The sequence below is a fragment of the Pelodiscus sinensis genome, chromosome 30 (assembly GCF_052426305.1).
Source record: "Pelodiscus sinensis isolate ZL-2025 chromosome 30, ASM5242630v1, whole genome shotgun sequence".
NCBI lineage: Eukaryota > Metazoa > Chordata > Testudines > Trionychidae > Pelodiscus > Pelodiscus sinensis.
Genome location: NC_143081.1, coordinates 4456335 through 4475551, shown reverse-complemented (window position 1 = coordinate 4475551; position 19217 = coordinate 4456335). Strand labels below are relative to the sequence as shown.

The 19217-nt window shown below is 48.6% G+C and overlaps 1 protein-coding gene across 1 annotated transcript; it reads right to left on the bottom strand.

The window, feature by feature from the left end:
* Positions 1 to 862: 862 nt before the first annotated feature.
* LOC102449327 (uncharacterized) lies at positions 863 to 18594 on the bottom strand (the record flags this gene model as incomplete). The annotated part of the gene is made up of 11 exons (XM_089774194.1): positions 863 to 1824; positions 2157 to 2299; positions 6346 to 6675; positions 7096 to 7425; positions 9069 to 9383; positions 10051 to 10371; positions 11170 to 11496; positions 11875 to 12189; positions 15330 to 15650; positions 16264 to 16590; positions 18213 to 18594. Coding segments are annotated over 11 exons (3120 nt in total), but the record flags the coding sequence as incomplete, so codon positions are not given.
* Positions 18595 to 19217: the final 623 nt, after the last annotated feature.

Sequence of the window (19217 nt, the reverse complement as noted above, 5' to 3'; positions counted from 1 at the left end):
GATATTTAAATCTCTGCTTCCTTAGCAATTTCAACATGCTTGATTTGCATCCCTCTGTTGACAGAGGAATGCAGTCTAGACATAGCCTATGTGTGTAGGGGGCACCTCCAGGTAGGGTCAACAGTTGTAGGGTTCCTCCTGACCCAAGTGGGAGACAGGGGGCTTAGTGACAAACACAGAAATCAGGGATTTCATCCCTAAGCCCCTAAAGGCTTGGAAAGACGAGTGGGAAATGGAAAGAAAGAAAGAAAGAAAGAAAGAAAGAAAGAAAGAAAGAAAGAAAGAAAGAAAGAAAGAAAGGTGGAGAGGTTGGTATGTGAATGTACAGAGATTGACAAATGGGCATGAGAAGGGAGAGAGGGAAAGAGAGAGGGTTGGCTGTGTAGGTAGATACCAGCTGGACCCAGACACACAGGGTATGTCTATACTACAGGGTTTGGTCGACAGAAGTTTTGTCGACAGATAGGGTACGTCTAGACTACAGGGTTTTGTTGACAGAAGTTTTGTCAACAGATACTGTCGACAAAGCTTCTGTCGACAAAGAGCGTCTAGACTACATTCAGTTCTGTCGACAAAGCAAGTTGCTTTGTCGACAAAACCCTGTAGTCTAGACACAACCCTACATGCAATAACACCTTCTGTCGACAGATCTCTGTTGACAGAAGACGTTATGCCTCGTAAAATGAGGTTTTCCAGCGTCGACAAAACTGCTGAGTTCTGTTGACGTTATGTTGACAGAACTCAGTGGTAGTGTAGACACAGGTATAGTTTTGTTGACAAAAGTGGACTTTTGTCGACAAAGCTCTGTAGTCTAGACACACCCATACTGTCGACAAAACTTCTGTCGACAAAGAGCATCTAGACTACACCCAGCTCTGTCGACAAAGCAAGCCTCTTTGTCGACATAACAGTGTGGACGCAAAGGACAATATAGATGCAATAACGCCTTCTATCGACAGAACTCTGTCAACAAAAGGCGTTATTCCTCGTAGAATGAGGTTTACATACGTTGTCAAAACTGCTGAGTTTTGTCGACGTTATGTTGACATAACTCAAAGGCAGTGTGGACGCAGGTATAGTTTTGTTGACAAAAATCCACTTTTGTCGACAAAACCCTGTAGTCTAGACACACCCTTGGTGCCTTCTTTTGTTGACAGAGTCTCCAGCAGTCTGGACGCTCTTTGTTGACAAAGCAGATCGCTTTGCCTATCCGCATAATTCAGTCTAGACACTTTTTGTTGACAGAAGCTTGGTCGACAGATTCTGTCGACAAAACTTCTGTCAACAAAAGCCTGTAGTCTAGACATACCCACAGTGAATAGCATTCTCCTTGGTCTCCTTGATAACCCGTTGCCCAAGGACATCCTGAGACGCAGCTCTCAATTTTAAACTCATTTTATTTTGGCTCCAACACTCGATTCCTGTCTAGGTTGCACGTTTAATGTAGGATGGGCAGAGAGATTCTTTTCCCTCACCTGAGTCCATTGGGATTAGCTCTTGGGGTACTGCCCAGCTACACTTCCCTACACCCCACCATGCACGAGCAAATCCAATCCCAGCCATGAGAGGTGGAGGGATACGGACATGGGGTTGGGTTCCACTTCCAATGCAGCTGCTCCCTGAGGACACTCGGTGAAGTCCTCTGCCCTCCCTGCTCGGGGACAGGTGGGGCTAATGCCTTTCCATGGACATTCTCCAGCCTCATGCTGCCGGGGGGTGTGGCTCCTCCAGGAGGGATCACATAAGGTAGGAGCTAAACAGGGCTTAAAAAGGACAGAGGCCATGAAGAGGAAGGAGTAATCCAGAGCTGGGCACTCACCACACCTGGGGACACAGAAAGCAGAGAGGTTCAGCTGGTGCTGCTGTTGGGGTCATGGGCAGCATCCCACCCTGAGAGAGCAAGGCCAGAAGGGACCATGGGACCTGCTGCTTCGCCGGGACAATGGAGCCTCCCCCAGCCAGGCCTGGCCACTGCCAGGACGTCTCCACTGAGCTAGAACCAGACTTGCGGAGACTCCCACCGGGCACCACACGACCATTCCCTGTGGAACCAGCATGGTCTCAACCGCCTGCTTCTGGTCCCAGGCCCACTGACTCAGCACCAGTCATTGCTATAAGCCATGAAGTGCGACCAGGCAGGCGACTGAGGCTCTCACCTTAAACAGCGTGACGCCGGTGCTGTACATCAGGCTGAGCAGGAATAGAGTGATGAAGGTTACGGGCGTCCAGAGAGGATCCGATTCCCCCTCTCCTCCTTCAGCACAAACCCCTGGATCCTCCACCAGGCAGAGAGGCGCTGGGGAAGGGATAAACATGGCAATTAGGGTACGTCTAGACTACAGGCTTCTGTCGACAGAAGTTTTGTCGACAGATACTGTCGACAAAACTTCTGTCGACAAAGAGCGTCTAGACTACATTGAGTTCTGTCGACAAAGCAAGCTGCTTTGTCGACATGGTAGTGTAGATGCAAAGGACAGTTTACATTCAATTACACCTTCTGTTGACAGAAACTCTGTCAACAGAAGGTGTTATGCCTCGTAAAATGAGGTTTACCAGCGTCGACAAAACTGCTGATTTCTGTCGACATTATGCAGGTATAGTTTTGTCGACAAAAGTCCACTTTTGTCGACAAAACTCTAGTCTAGACACACCCTCAGAGAGTCCTGTTCCTTAACTCCTATTCTGGGGGCCTGTGGAATTTGCCCACTGAGCCTTTCCGAGACCTTCCCTGTTTTGTATCATCCTACCGTGGTCCTATGAATGGGGAACTAGAATGGGACATGGGAGCCCTGGGTTTGTCCGTGCTCTCTCTGACATTGTAGGACCTCATAGAATTCTCTTCCCCGCTCTGTGCCTCAGTTTCCCTCAACACTCCGTGTCTCTTTGGACTTGAAGCTTGTCTGTGCATAGACCAGATGTTATGTGTGCACAGCTCCGAGTGCAACTGGGAAGGGGCTCCCCTTTTGGACTCCATTCCCACATGTGTTCCTAGAAGGGGAACAATTGGTGTCCCATCTCCACCTTTGGGCAACGCCAGCCTTTGTCCAATATGGATGGGGTGAGACTTTCCAGCTCCAAACAAGGAGATTCCTCTATGACCAGGAGATGGATGACCATAAGGACCACCTGGTCTCACTTTCTGCACCCAGACCAGAGAAAACCACCTTCTGATCTCAGAATCCTGCTCAGAGACACCTCCAGAGGGTCTGGGAAGGAACCTTCTGTTCTGCAGCCTATACAAGCACTGGACCTACAGCATCCCTCACCTGAATCCTCCATCCCTGATGTACAATGACCTTTCCCCTCCATGAGCTCTCCAAAAAGGGGAAAAGTTATGGTGACACCTTCAACTACATTCCTGTAAAGTCTGTTTCCTGATCAGGCATTTTGAGTGCAGAAGGTGGGGGCAGGCAGGAGACCTTAAATTACCCTGCCACTAAAGGCTGCTGTGTAAAAACTCCCCAAGGTCTCAGCTTCTGTGACCTTCGGTACTACGCTGCCACCACTCAAATGCAAAATCCCCTGGAAAGACAGGAAGCCGTACGTGGGAACTTCATTCCATGGGGTAACCCCCAGCTCTTTCAACCTCCCTCAGGAGAGAACGTGAAAACAAACCATAGTCCCCGAATAGCTGACCTTCAGTTCAGACACATGGACACAGAACCTCCTGCATTCTAGGATACGGAAGTCAGATTATAGTCTTAAACAGGAGATTGTATTAACAAACAAAAATTATATATTTAAGAAAGCCTACTTGGGTTCTAGGTGATACAGAGCATCTAAAACAGATTAAAGTGTACAGAGTAGATTCTCTGGGATTCACTTTCAATTACAGGAAGTCTTAAATCAGCTCATAAAAGTCATGCAAACCAAGAAAAAAAAAGAAGCAAATAAGCAGATTGCATCTAACTAAACATTCCCTGCTCTACTCAGATCTCTTTGGTTTTAAAGTTCTGGTTTTCTTTTCTTAGACATGCTCAATCCATTTCTCTCCCAGCTCCTCTCTGAACTCACACACAAAGGAGACCATAGCAGGCAAAACCTGTTTCGTTTTCAATTTCTCCCACCCTCTTCCCATTGGCTCCCAGCCAAAACTTCCTGGATACCCACTGGTCTGGACTGAATCCTTAAGACATAGAATGATGGGATGTTTAGAAAAGGGGAGGACCCCTCCCAGCCATCATGGCCCCATATTGGTAGGACACTGGAAGCAGAAGTGACTCATCTTTCACTTGTGGTGACTCTGCAGTTAACTGTATGCACAAATCTCCAAGCCCCATTAATAGTTCCTTGAGCCTTGAGACACTATTATAGTGTCTTTTCCTTGAGATACAATTATAGTGTCATGGGGCATGAGTAAAGACCTCTCCCAATTCATTGCATTTGGTAGGAGCCCAGATTTTGCTGAGCCTGCCCATGTGTCTTCTCAGCAGCATGAAGACCAACTGGGAAAGAGCTTGAAGATCCCACAACACTGACCAGAGACCTGCTGCCTACACCTGACCTGCTGTTGTCAGTGTCCCAGCCAGTTAGTCACATCAAGGAGCCCAGATACACCAACATCACACGGGCGACAGCCTCAGGAAGCCCGGTAGGATGTGTCTCAGGGAGAGGAAGTGAGTGGTATCTCCCACTCTTGTGAAGTTAGTGTGTTGTGGTTAGATTCCTTCCTGACTCAATGCCAGACCACTCCGCCCCTCAGGTATCCTGGGTCAGAACCCAGGGGAGTCAGGTGGACCGAGGTCTCCCTGTCCTGGCCATCACCCCCTCTGGTGACAGCCCCCAGAGATGGCCATTACTCTACAATTTCCTGCACCTGAGGGCTCCTCTGTTGACACCGATCTCTGTTGACCCTTCATTCAAAGGTTGCCTTATTGACTCTGTCCACTAGGCCATGCTGCCCTAAACTCATAGGCCACTCTCTTGCCTCTGGCCCCTACAACACACAATCCTGAACTTGAGGGCTAAAATATTGACTGCACCAGACTGTATTCATTGGCAGCCATCTGGTCTTGGATCATTAGGCCACACCGTTGAGTATCTAAGGGCCAATGCTTAGACCGTGGCCATTGGGCCACATTATGGTTTGGCCTGCCAAGAAAAGTCAATTCTCGTGGACTGTATCTGCAGTGTCAGCACAACCCTGATCCACCCCGAATAAAGATGGGATCCCAGCATCCGACAGAGGCTGAGGGACAACAAGAACCTAAGGCTGATTCGTGGTTAATAGCCATTGATTGACCGATTCTCCGTGAACGGATCTGATTCCTCCCTGAACCCTGTTATACTTTTGGCCCTCCCAGCATCCCTCGTCTACCCATCTGCAGTGGTACAAGAAGAAGGACCGGCTTGTGGTACTTTTAAACCTGCTGCCATTAAATTTCAATGGGAGATCCCTGCTGTTTTTGTTTTGCTGAGACTGTTCCTGCCCTACCCACCATGATGGAACCCTCACCTCGTTCAGGACATCGAGGGGTTTCAACAACATGAATAACATTGGGCAGAGAGCCAGGCATTCCTGAGGGATGGGAAGGTACAAAGATGACACTACCTGAGGATGGATGCATGTAGAGAGGACTTTGCATCATTTAGCACCTACGGAGAGATGGATATTGTAGAGCCATAGATTCAGTTACTGTGGAAAGATGTCTGGTTGGCTGGCTGGCTGGATCTTAAGATGGTTGGTTGGATGTATGGATGTGTGGGCAGGTAGATAGATGTGGGAACGTGTCTGAGAATGGATGGATGGATGGATGGGTCTGAGGAGGGATGGATGGAGGACATAGAAATGGTAGGGGTTATTTAGTGGATGGAGTGATGGATGCACGGATCGGTCTGTATGGTGATAAAGGGGCAGGTAGGTAGGTGTGGGAATGTGTCTGAGAATGGATGCATGGATAGATGGAAGGATGGATAGGTCTGAGGATGATGGATGGGTGGATGGATGGATACTGTAGAATAATGAAAGGAAAGAAATCATGCATAAGGAACTGAGAATGGCTAGAAAGAAGAAAGGGCTGATGGTTGATTACTACATATTGGTGGGGCAGGAAGGATGGGTGGATACACCAGGAGACACAGAGGCAAGAGCTGATAGGTGATAACCCTTCATCAAAAAATTAGGGCTGTTTCATTTTTATTCAGCCATATTCCACACATAGCCATTTTTCATACGCCAGAGCTCCCCCGGTTTTACCCGCATTGTAAGAGGAATGTGAGATGCCATGAGGACCGGGGGCCATCTCCCATACACCCTGAGAACCCCACAGGGCTCTGCTCATCAGTGGCAAGTGACATCGGTGTCGGACAAGACCACAGAGACATTGACGGCGGTGGGTTTCCCGGAGGCCTTGTCCACGCTCCGTTGGGTGAAAATCTTGGGCAGGCCTTCATGCGCCACCATGCAGGAGTAGGTGTCCCCCTTCTGCCATTCAGAGGCCTGGATTCTGAGCTTGCTATAGATGAAGTAGCTCTCCTCCTCCCCAGCCTCCCGCATGGGGCTAATGTTGGTGTAGGCTTCTTGCGGAAGGGGCCGGTCCTTCCGGGTCCATGTCACCAAGATGTCTTTGGGCCGGAAGCCGGAGGCCAGACAGGTGATGGTGGCCCATTCCTGGAGCGCCAGCTCCTCCGCATGAGGAGGGGAGACGTAAACAGAAGGGGCCCGGAGAGAGACCTCTGCCACAAGGAAACACCAGTTAATGGTGGGAAAGCGACCCAGGAATCATGCCTGCCTCTATTCCATGCTCCTCTGTGCCATTAGACCCCCACCCGTGCCCTGCAGAGCCACGGATACAATGCAGCAGCTCTAGTCCTACTAAGCCTCAAGAGCTATATAAATTGCATGAAAAGAGGCTAGAACCAGGGGTCATGTCTCCAAGTCTTGTTGATCTAACCCATCACAACCCACTCCCCTTTCAAAGCTGGAAAAACAACCCTGGATCCCTGACTTTTTCTGCCCTGCTCTCATTTCATCCCACCCACACATTTCTAACTCTCAGTCCCACCAACCTGCAGCTCGACCTAGATTCACAAGGCCCCATGGAGAATTCCCCAGCCTGGAGCCATATTAGACCTGGCATCTCCTGCAGGGCTTACCGAGACTTTTGTGGATAGTCTTGACCTCTGCTGATGGGATGTCTTGGTGCTTCACAGTGCAGGTAAACTCCTCCCCAGCCTGCCACTCCTCCACGCACACCCGCAGAATGCTGGCTGCACTGTAGGTGCCATTTGGATGCAGCACTGGCTCCCTGTGGTCCTCCGTCAACAGGCCTCCGTTTCCCTTGCTCCAGGAGATCTCCAGGCTGCTGGGGCTCTCCATGCCACTCACCACACAAGTGATGGTGGCGTTCTGCCCAACATAAAGATCCTCCAGGGATGGGGGAAGGAGGAAGACCTTTGGAAGGGGTCGATGACAGTCGCTGCCACCTGGTTGGGGGCGGGAGGCAGTGTTGAGGGCTGGGCTGAGTGAATTCTCACTAGGCATCTGGTGGATATTGAGCACCTTTCTCTCAGTGCTTCAAAGCCCAGGGGCTGTTTGGGGAAGGGGCTAAGGTCACTGAGGTAGGAAGTAGAGTTTGGGGCTCCCGGATGGAAAAGAGAGGATCTTCTTTTTCTAGGGCATCAGAAAAGCTGTCTAAGGATGTCCTACACACCTAGGGGCTTGGATTCCTGGGTCCCATAATGGTTCGTTAGCTCTCTGCCAACTCATGAGCACATTGCAACAGCTCCAGCTGTACTGGCAGAACGCCCCCTTGTAGTTAACACAGCAGTGGATAGAGCTCCCTTGTTTGATCTGCTCAAGGGCCTTCCAGAGTGAAATTCATGAGGTCCATGGACATCCCCAACACAATGAGTGGCTCCCCATTTCTCAGCGAGGTCAGGTGGGGCTTAGAACAAATGCCCACGCCCAGAGTCTAGACCGTCCTCCTCTTAACACTAGACCCCATCCCACACCCAAAGCTCTGGAGGGAACTGACCTCCTCTATGCCTCTACTCCCTGCACAGGCAAAAGGGCCACTTACATTTCACCCCCATTGTCCACCAATGGCCCATAGGGCATGAGTCCCTCAACTCTCACAACAAGCCAATGGGGGAAGGGAGAGCTTGAATCCCTATGGAAACCCCAGGAGGGAAGCCCAAAGAATTGCCCACAGAATCGCAACCCTGGCCTCCAGGGACAATCTCCTCCAGTGAATGTTGCATGCAGCACACGTTTGATGTCATTTGTTCATATTGTTGGCAATGTGGCTGGTGGTGATGAGATACCAGATCCATGTGGACCCTCACATCCCATGATGGAGCAAAGGATGGATAGGAGCAGTTTCTAGCCTTAGCTTCCCTGCATCGGTTAGCTTCTGAATCCCATCTGGATTCAACCCTACCGCAGATAAGCTTTTCCAGTAGAATAGATTGTCATTCACTGCCTCTAGAGGCTGCAGATCCATGAAGGCACCTGCCCAGGTGCCATACTCCAACGGGGAGAATGAGCTGGACTATGAGACCAAAATTGTAAACCTCCCTCTACAGGAATCCCTGTCTCAGTGTGAAGCATTCCCAGAAAAGACCTGTGACCCAGAAGGAAAGCAATGTTTCCGTCAACCCACGCCCAGCCGTGACATGTCTCCAAAAGCAAGAGCATCCACCCAAGGTCATGGCCAAATCACAGCCCAACGAGACTGCATGCTGGTCCCTCCCTGAAATTCCCCCTAGCATAAAGGACAGTTTTACTGCACTTCCTTTAGTGGTGATGGGTCCTGGAGGTTGTGGAAGATCTCCTTCAGGGGTAGGTTGAGATCCCCACTGCTTTGGACATTTCAGTCTGGATAATGCCCTTGCGGAGTAGGGAACTCGCCTGAAATAATCCCACATAACTCAGGTTTCAATTAATCTTGCACTCCTGGGTTTCCCCAAAGATGGCTTCATAATGGATGTAGAAATCCGTCAGTGAGGCCATCCCCCCAAGCCAGGACACTTTTGGACTCAAGCACTTGCTCATGCCATTGGCTGGATGAGACAACAAAGCATGCAGACATCCCCAAATTAACCCCTGCCTCTGAGAATCCACTTACTAAAGGACACCTTTTCCTCCACTCTCTTGGGCTCCTCCAAGGCTGGGTGATGCACTATGCAGGTACAGTTTTCTGTTCCTTCGTTTCGATTGACCTTCAGGATGCTGTAGGCCGAGAAGGTGCCACTTCCTGCCACAGGGACATTGTTGTAACTGGCCGTGAGTTCCGGGGAGTTATCCTTCAACCAGGAGATGCTGATGTCTTCGGGGTAAAAGCCACTAGCTTCACAGACGAGAGTCAAGGACTCTTTGGTCCCCGAGAGATTTTCGTGGTAGGCTTTTGAGATGGTGATGGAAGGCTCCTTCTTAGCCATGTCTACATCAAAAGGAAGAGGGGAAAGGCAAGAATAACGCTTGGGTGCACATCCAAGTTAAGAATAATAGAATCATAGAATGATAGGACTGTAAGAGACCTCAGGGGGTCATCAAGTTCAGTCCCCTTTTCAGAGCAGGATGAACCCCAACTAAACCATCGCACCCAAGACTTTGTCAAGTTGAGACTTAAAAGCCTCTAGGGATGGAGATTCCACCACCTCCCTAGGGAACCTATCCCAGTACGTCACCACCCTCCTAGTGAAATAGTTTTTCCTAATATAAAACCTAGACCTCCCCCACTGTAACTTAAGCACTCAGATCAAGCCACTGTCATTCTGTAAAGTGACCAGGGAGAGCCAAACTTCAGGGAGGAAGTGAAGCTAGACCACACCAACCCAACCACTAAGAATCATTTTCTGGGAAACTAAGGACCCAGATCTTCATCCAAAAATTCAACTAAACATGCACATCTTCACCTTTTTTGGCGTTTCTCTCATCCTCCTTCAAAACTATCATTTACTTCTTCCTTGTCATAAACAACATTTCAATCTCCTTCACGAGCATCAATACGCTCCTCACCCTCAGGTGAGTTTTACCATTACACAGATGGCCAACAATTGACAATGACTAGAGTTTGCCTTTCCCTTTGTGATGTCAAGCCTCCTCACCTTTATTGACCATGGTTATCTCCTGGGCGAGTTCTCCAGAACAGAGCGTGCTCACTTTGCAGGTAAATCTGGTCCCTTGTCCCCACTGTGCCTGTGACACTGGGTGGGAGCTGACCAGGCTGGTGGTCCCATTGTTGTTCTTCTCGGGGGGTTCTGTCTTCCCTGCAGAGCTGACTTTCCCCTCCACTTGCCAGGTGATGGTGGTGGCTGCTAAGTCGTAACCCAAAACTAGACAGGTCAGATGACCGGATTTCTTGATCACGTCTTCATAGGAGGGTTTGGCCAAGTAGATGGTTGGTCTGAGTTTGCTTTTGGGGCAGGCTGAGAAATGCAAAGAGAGCAGTATCAATAATGTGGAAAGGCAAAAAAGGACCCTGAACCCCTCCCTGACTGTGGAGAGCAGCCCATTTCGCTACCCCGACCATCCTTGAAAAAACAATGAATTTAGAACAAACAACATTGTTTAGAAATGCTTAAGGATGCACCAATGCTCATCCCAGCCACCCACACCCTGAATGGCATGGAAAGCCCAGGAGAAGAGGCTCCTTTTATCAGGTGCTCATTCCCTAAAGCACTGCGGAGAATGTACTTGTTCTATCTACTTAAATTAATGGAGATTGCTTCTCTCCTACAACAGGAAAGGACCTTGAAAGGTCATCAAGGTTTCACAGCAGGACCAAGTACCACGCTGACATATTTTTGCCACAAATTGCCTCCACAAGGATTGAATTCACAACCCTGGGTTTAACGGGCCAATGCTCAAACCACTGAGCTATCCCTCTCTTCCCTACTTCTATCAGGTAATGACAAAAAAAGTCTACCCCAGCAATTAGACTAGCAAGAGACTTCAGGAGGTATTCTCCACTCTTCAACTATGAACTGGAACAAGATTCATCCAGGAGACTTCAAATTATCCATCTCTCCACCCCCTCCACAACATGTACAGCAACCATCCAATCCTGCTCTTTCCATCCATCCATGGTGCGGACCTCTTTATCATGTCTCCACCTCTCCCGTCACCCTGGGGTCTAGGAGCCGCCCAACCTATCCATAGGCAGGGATGGCTTCTCAATAACTCTCCATGCCCCATTCCCACTCATGGTGGCTGTAGCCCCTCACCCAAGCACTTGCTGGTGTTGTACATGGAAGGCTTCGTTCCCCAGGCTGGATGAGTCACATGGCAGGTAAAGAGGTCCCCGTTCTCCCAGCTCTGCTTGCTGATGTTCAGACGGCTCTGGCTCATGTAGGAGCCGTCTGCACCCATTGCAGAGGAGAAGACCAGGGTGGGGTGACTTGTCTCCGTTCCATTCATGAGCCATTTCACCTCGGCTTTGTTGGGTTGGAAGCTGAGGAGAAGGCAAACCAGCTCCAGATAGCTCCCTGTGAGGTCATCCTCACAGGAGGGGAACAGGAGGCGAACCTCAGGCGCAATCATAGGACCACAGGCTGCAAAGAGAGAGGGGGGACAACATAGACCAGTGTCACTCTCTGTACATCATGGTCCCCTTCCAGGGAGACAGTGCTAATGACTCAATTCCTCGTTGTAGACAAGTCCCTACCCACCCCTTATATTGAGGCTGCTCTTGTGTTTTAGCTCAATGTTGAGAAGTTTCCTAATTCTGAGAAGGGAAATCCCTGCAGGAGAATTAGGGAACATGCAGGAAAGATGGGAAAGAGGGGAGGATGGTAAAACCCCACCAGTTGGCTGAATGTTGAAGGGGAACCTTGTGACTGGGACTTCTTGCTCAGGGTTGCACTGGTCTTGCTTAGATTTCTTGCGTATGAGCAAACTTGGCCTTGGATTTTTGTGAAGAATGCACGTACCAAAGCAGACATTTTTCACAACACTCTTGGGCTCACGCTGGGCTGGGTGATGCACCAGGCAGGTGTAATTTCCTTCTCCTTCGCTTGATTCAACTTTCAAGATGCTGTTGGCTGAGAAGGTACCACTTCCTGTAACTGGGCTATTGTTGTAATGCGACTTGAGGATCGGGGAGTTGTTCTTCAACCAGGAGATGCTGATGTCTTCCGGGAAAAAGCCACTCGCTTCACAGGTGATAGTCAAGGACACTCTGTTTCCTGCGTTGTCTTCTTTGTAGACACTTGAGATGGTGATGGAAGGCTCCTTCATAGTGATGCCTACGTGAAAAGGAAGAGGGGCAAGAAAACTTTAAGACTTGGTTACACATCTAAGACTCATATCCAACAACTATCACTCTGTAAAGAGACCAGGGAGTGGAAAAGTTCAGGATCAGTGTGACGCTAGACCAGGCAGAAGAAAAACCCAACCTTCCTTCAAACTCAACCCTGGGATCTTCTCCCAAAGATGCACCTGAAATCTCACAATGAATCTTTAGATCCTCATCCTTAAATGGCAACAACTTAACTTCAACTTTGTCTGTCTCCATTACTATCATATTCAATTTCTTCACTTCCCTCATCTACATAATCACATCCTTCCTAATCACCTTTGACTCCTTCAGGTCATGACCTTTATTATCAGCGTCTTCCTCTTTTTTCCATCGTCTTCTTCAGCATTCCAATGTTCTTTCTCTTTCTTCTTCAGCCTGTTCACTGCCTTTCTCATCCTCATAGACTCCATTTTCATTGCATATCATGAACATGCGCCTCAACCTCAGATTGTCTTTGTAGGGGTAAACTGAGGCAGTCCAGGGTATTTTGCTACGAACCCCTATTCTATCCTAAGTTTGAGGCAGGCCAGGGAACACACAACACAAGCAGCTAACATGACCCTGGTTACCCTGACAACCACATTCCAAGAGGTCCTCACTCCAATATGACCCAGGCTGGTACCAAAACAAAGTTTTGTGGAAGTTGTTCTCACTGTCTCTTTTAATCCTAGATAATAAGCCTGGGACCCGAGGACCACGCGAATGCGAGGCAATATCACCCTGCAGTAGACGCATCGTAATTTCAGCAGACAAAGCTGCCGTTAACATATCTATTTTGTTTATGTTGGCTTATTTAGCTTGTGAGGATTAACTACCTGTATTATTGATAAGATGTTTAATTGGCGATGGGCAGAGATACTGTGTAACCTTCGTAGTTTATTGGCTTATGTGCTCATTCTATCTTGCTGCTAAAACCTATGAAATTGCTTCTCCTCCGTCCATCTGCTGCCTATATAATCTATTGTAATGTTTTGATTAACTAGTGTTCATCAGGTTATGCCCTGAGGAACAATCCACCAGCTGTGGGCAATAAATCCTCTACTTGTTTTCACCTGCTTCCAGAGTGTCCATGAAATAAGGGATAAGGGATCTTTCGGAAAAGGCTTTATTTTCTGCAAGATCAGCGTCTAGACTGGCACTTTTTTCCAACAAAGCTCCATGCAGAAAAATGCGGCAGCCATTTTATGCTAATGAAGCGGGGGAGATTTAAATCCCCGCTTCATTAGCAATTGCGATACGTCTAATTTACATCCCTTTTACGAAAAAGGGATGTAGTCTGGACGTAGCCCATATGGAGATGGGCATGGGGTGTTAAGCTATTTCTGCATCCCAAACCTTGAACCTAGCTCTGTCCTCTTTGCCAGATGACTGCCATGCAACATTTTCCTATTGGGCCAACAAAGGAGTCTCTGATCATCTTCAAGCACTCACGTCAAAATTCAACACAAATCAACATAAATTATGTCTGAACTACACCTCTGTGCTCAGGTCTTAGGCTTCCCTGAAATCCAATTTCAGAGACTTAATTGGGACACCAAGGGTATGTCTAGACAACAGGGTTTTGTCAACAAAAGTGGACTTTTGTCAACAAAACTAGACCTGTGTCTACACTGCCACTGAGTTCAGTCGACATAATGTCGACAGAACTCAGCAGTTTTGTCAATGGCTGTAAACCACATTCTACGAGGAATAACGCCTTTTGTCGACAGAGTTCTGTCGACAGAAGGCATTATTGAATCCACACTGTCCTTTGCGTCTATACTGTCATGTCGACAAAGCGGCTTGGTTTGTCTACAGAACTGGATGTAGTCTAGATGCTCTTTGTCGACAGAAGCTTTGTTGACAGTATCTGTTGACAAAACTTCTGTCGCCAAAAATCTGTAGACTAGACATACCCCAAGTACACTTCTAGGCTGTGTCTAGACTACATGCCTCTGTCGGCAGAGGCATGTAGATTAGACAGATCAGCAAAGGCAAATGAAGCCGCGATTTAAATGATCGCGCCTTCATTTACATTTACATGGCTGCCGCGCTGAGCCGACAAACAGCTGATAAGCTGTTTGTCGGCTCGCCGCTAGTCTGGACGTTCCCCCTGTCGACATCAAAGCCCTTTGTCGGCAGCCCCGTTATTCCTCGTGGAATGAGGTTTACCGGGGCTGCCGACAAAGGGCTTTGATGTTGACAGGGGGAACGTCCAGACTAGCAGCGAGCCGACAAACAGCTGATCAGCTGTTTGTCGGCTCAGCGCGGCAGCCATGTAAATGTAAATGAAGCCGCGATCATTTAAATCGCGGCTTCATTTACCTTTGCTGAACAAACAAATCTACTTGCCTCTGCTGACAGAGGCATGTAGTTTAGACTTACCCCTAGACTACAGGCTTTGTCGACAGAGGCTTTGTCAACAGATGCTGTTGACAAAGTTTATGTCAACAAAGATCATCTAGATTATAGCCAGTTCTGTCAACAAAGCAAGCCCCAGACGCCCCCAAGAAGAACAGCAATGGGACCGCCTCTTTGTCAACATGAGAGTGTAGACGCAAAGGTCAGTGTAGATGCAATAGTCTAGACGCAGGTGTAGTTTTGTCAACAGGGGTGTGTCTAGACTACAGGGTTTTGTCGACAAAAGTGGACTTTTGTCGACAAAACTATACCTGCGTCCACACTGCCTTTGAGTTATGTCAACATAACGTCGACAAAACTCAGCAGTTTTGTCGACGGATGTAAACCTCATTCTACGAGGAATAACGCCTTTTGTCGACAGAGTTCTGTTGATAGAAGGCATTATTGCATCTACACTCTCCTTTGTGTCCACACTAGTATGTTGACAAAGCGGCTTGCTTTGTCGACAGAACTGGATATAGTCTAGACACTCTTTGTCGACAGAAGCTTTGTCGACAGTTTCTGTCAACAAACCTTCTGTCGACAAAACCCTGTAGTCTAGACATACCAAAAGTCCACTTTAGTCGACAAAACCCTGAAGTCATACCCCAACAGCTGGTCAGGACTTGTGTAGGGTGACTTTCAGCCTTCAATTCCAATTAAGATTAACTAAAATGACATTCCCTTTGCCACACCATGGCCACTCACCTTTATTGACCATGGATATCCCCTGGGTGAGTTCTCCAGAACAGACGGTGCTCACTTTGCAGGTAAATCTGGTACCTTGTCCCCACTGTGCTTGGGACACTGGATGGGAGCTGACCCGGCTGGTGGTCCCGTTGATGTTCTTCTTGGGGGCTTCTGTCTTCCCCGTAGAGTTGACCCTTCCGTCCACCTCCCAGGTGATTGTGATGGCTTCTAAGTCGTAACCCATAACTAGACAGGTCACGTGGCCAGAATTCATGATCACATCTTCGTAGGAGGGTTTCATCAAGTAGATGTTTGGCTCGATGGCACTTTTGGGACAGGCTGTGAAATGCAAAGAGAAATAGTGTGGGAAGGCAAAAAAATTACACATAAGCCCTTGCAAACAATGCCGAGCTACCCCACAAATTTCCATAAAAAATTGGAAATTAGTACTCACAAAAGTGTTTTGTTTCAAAATGCTTAAGGGTGCTCCAAGGCTCATCTGATCACAACCTGAAAACCATGGGACTCTCAGGAGAAGTGGCTCTTGAGCTCCTTCTAACAGGTGCCCATCCCCCAAAATACCGTGGCCAATGCACCATAACTGGTTCCTTTATCTACCTCTGTGTGGTTGAGTGCTACAGAAATATCTACCATGGCTTAGAGTCATAGACAAGGCAGTTTAGAAGAGATCTCAGTGGGTCTAGTCCAGGCTTCTGCTCCAAGTTGGACTAACAAGCTTCATCCATCGGCCCTCCCATTATTTATCTATACACCCCTTCCACCACATCTACATCACCCCTCCCTCCTCTCTCTCTCTGTTTCCTCTCTACTGTGTCTCATCCTCTTCCAGCACCCTGGGGTCTAGGTGCTGCCTAGCCTACCTTTAGTCAGGGCTGGTTTCTCAGGAATTCTCCATGCCCCCTGCTCACCCCACGCGGCCGTGGGCCCTCACCCAAACACTTGCTGGTTTTGTGCATGAAAGGCTCCGTTCCCAGTGCTGGATGGGTGACTTGGCAGGAGAAGACATCCCCTTTCTCCCAGCTCTGCTTGGTGACTTTCAAGGAGGTCTCGCCCTTGTAGGCACCGTCTGGGCCCAACAAAGAGGAGAAGGCCTTGATTGGGAGACTCGTGGACTTTCCATTCACTAGCCATTTCACATTGGCTTTGTTGGGTCGGAAGCTCTGGAGACGGCAAACCAACTCCAGTTGGCTCCCTGTGGAGCTGTCCTCACAGGAGGGGGCCAGGAGGAGAACCTGGGGTGGCATCTTTGGACCACATGCTGAAAGCAGAGAGAGGGAACAAGACAGTTCAAGGTTAGTTACTGTAGACCACCAGCCCCCTTCCAGGAAGATGACACTGCAGTTATCCCAGCTCTAGCAAAATCCTCTCCTCTTTGACGCATGTTTCTATCCAATACTTTGGAGCTGAGATTTTTCACGGATATATAAGGTGATAAAGCAAATGGGAACAGGGCCCTTAAATATGTTATGCAAATGGCAACTGTCCCCTTGGGTTATTTCTACATGAGCGGCCTTAAGTGTGTTCTCCCTGGTAAACAACAGGGACAAAGCTGGAATTTGAGCTGTGTTGGTTTGGACTTCTTTTCCTCAAGAAGTGCTCCCTGTATAAGAGGGACTGTGGTGCGGCATAGCATGACATGGCAGCGGGTGACAGCCTGGGACAGGGCTGATTGTATCTGCCTGTGGGTGAAACATCACTGGCTTTAGTGGAGATGAGCTGATTTACAGCAGCTGAAATCCTGACCCCAGAAGGCCTAGATTTGCTACCCTGGGGGTTTCATTGGCAGGATGGTTCCATGGGACTGGCAGGGGAAGGGAAAGCGTCTGGCTTCTTTTGGGAGAAAGTGCCCAAGAGCAATATCTGTGTGAAGACCGGGCAGTAGGCCTGGCATACATCCAGGAAAGCTGAGCTAGTGGGGTTGCTCATCAGGCAGCTGGCTAAATGCTGGATAGGCATGTGGGGGCAGGGACCCGGTGCTCTGAGTCACCCTGGTTTTGCTTTGAGTCCTTTTGTATAAACAAAGCTGGGATTTGCACTACATTGCCTGATGTATCTCCACAAGCTTTTTAGGTTAGGGTCAGGGTTAAGGAGGAAGGCAATGAGCCAAAGTGTTCCCCATACAAAAGGGACAACCAGAGGATTTTGGGCCATGTCAGCCCAGCACTGTGCTTGACCATTCCCACTGTGCCAAAGGGATTTGGACACCATAGAGTCATAGAATCATAGAATACTAGGACTGGAAGGGACCTCGAGAGGTCATCGAGTCCAGTCCCCTGCCCTCATGGCAGGACCAAATACTATCTAGACCATCCCTGATAGACATTTATCTAACCTACTCTTAAATATCTCCAGAGATGGAGATTCCACAACCTCCCTGGGCAATTTATTCCAGTGTTTAACCACCCTGACAGGTAGGAACTTTTTCCTCATGTCCAACCTCAACCTCCCTTGCTCCAGTTTAAGCCCGTTGCTTCTTGTCCTATCCTCAGACGCCAATATTAACATCTTTTCTCCCTCCTCCTTTTGATACCCACGTTTTTTCCCTCCTCCTTATGACACCCACCATATTCTCAACAGAATCAGGCACCTAAATCCATGAAGGAGGACAGGAAAGTCCTCAATGGAACACAAGGCTCTGCCCATGCGTGCGTTCCACCTTAAGCGTTCCCACATTGTTTGACCTATTGGAAGGGATGTAAGGGAGGGGCATGGAGGGCATGCCCTGTGTTTCAACATTTCAACGCTTGTCCAGTGTGACATTCCACCCCCCCACCCAAGGCTCCAATAGGGATGAGGATTCAATATAATTGGTGTCAGGTCCACATGGACCATTGAAGATCACCGCCTTGTTGTCCCAACTGCTCCCGTTGCCTGTCTTACATTCCTTCGGGAACTCCGCGGACACTGTTCGGCTTGTCATATCGTGTGTCACGTCACACTGGTAGGTTTTGCCAATCCAGTCACCGGCAGGGATGGTGAGCAAGCTGGTCCTGGTGTAAAACCCGTTGCTGGCCAGCATCTCTGGGAAATCTTGGCCCCACTTGGTGTCACCGCCAGAATTCCACCGAATTCTCACCAGGGACGGTGAATAGCTGGTCACGAGACACACAAGGTGTTTATCCTGGGAAGCACTGCTTGTCATGGTGCAGCAGGAAGACAGGGGGAAGACAGACGGAGCCGTGTTTCTTACTGGTATTAAAAAAATAAAAAGAAGAGGAGAGAAATCTTCAAATGGGTGAGGAATGTGAAAACATGCTATCGATCAGCCTACCTATTAACATTCAGACCATTTACCCAGTTTATTCAGATCCTTTTCAAATACACTTCTCTCCTCCCCAACACCTGCAACCCCTTTGGATGGATGGGGACATGGAGGAACGGAGGCAGGACATAGCTTCTCCAACCTGACAAAAGGCACGTCTAGACTACAGGCTTTTGTCAACAGAAATTTTGTCAACAGATGCTGTCGACAAAGCTTCTGTCAACAAAGAGCATCTAGACTACAGCCAGTTCTGTCGATAAAGCAAGCCGCTTTGTCGACATAACAGTGTAGACGCAAAAGACAGTGTAGATGCTATAATGCCTTCTATCGACAAAACTCTGTTGATAAAAGGCGTTATTCCTCATAGAATGAGGTTTACATACGTTGACATAACTCAAAGGTAGTGTGGACGCAGGTATAGTTTTGTCGACAAAACCCTGTAGTCTAGACGCACCCTTGTTGACAAAACCCTGTAGTCTAGACACACCCAAAGAGACTGGGGACTGAAGCCAACTCCCTGCCTCCTTTCCTCGGTGTGATGACAAGATGCTGTGTTAAAACTAGAGACGAGCTGTTCCCAACTTACAGATGGCCAACACGTGCTCTTTCCCCACTTGTTTCTT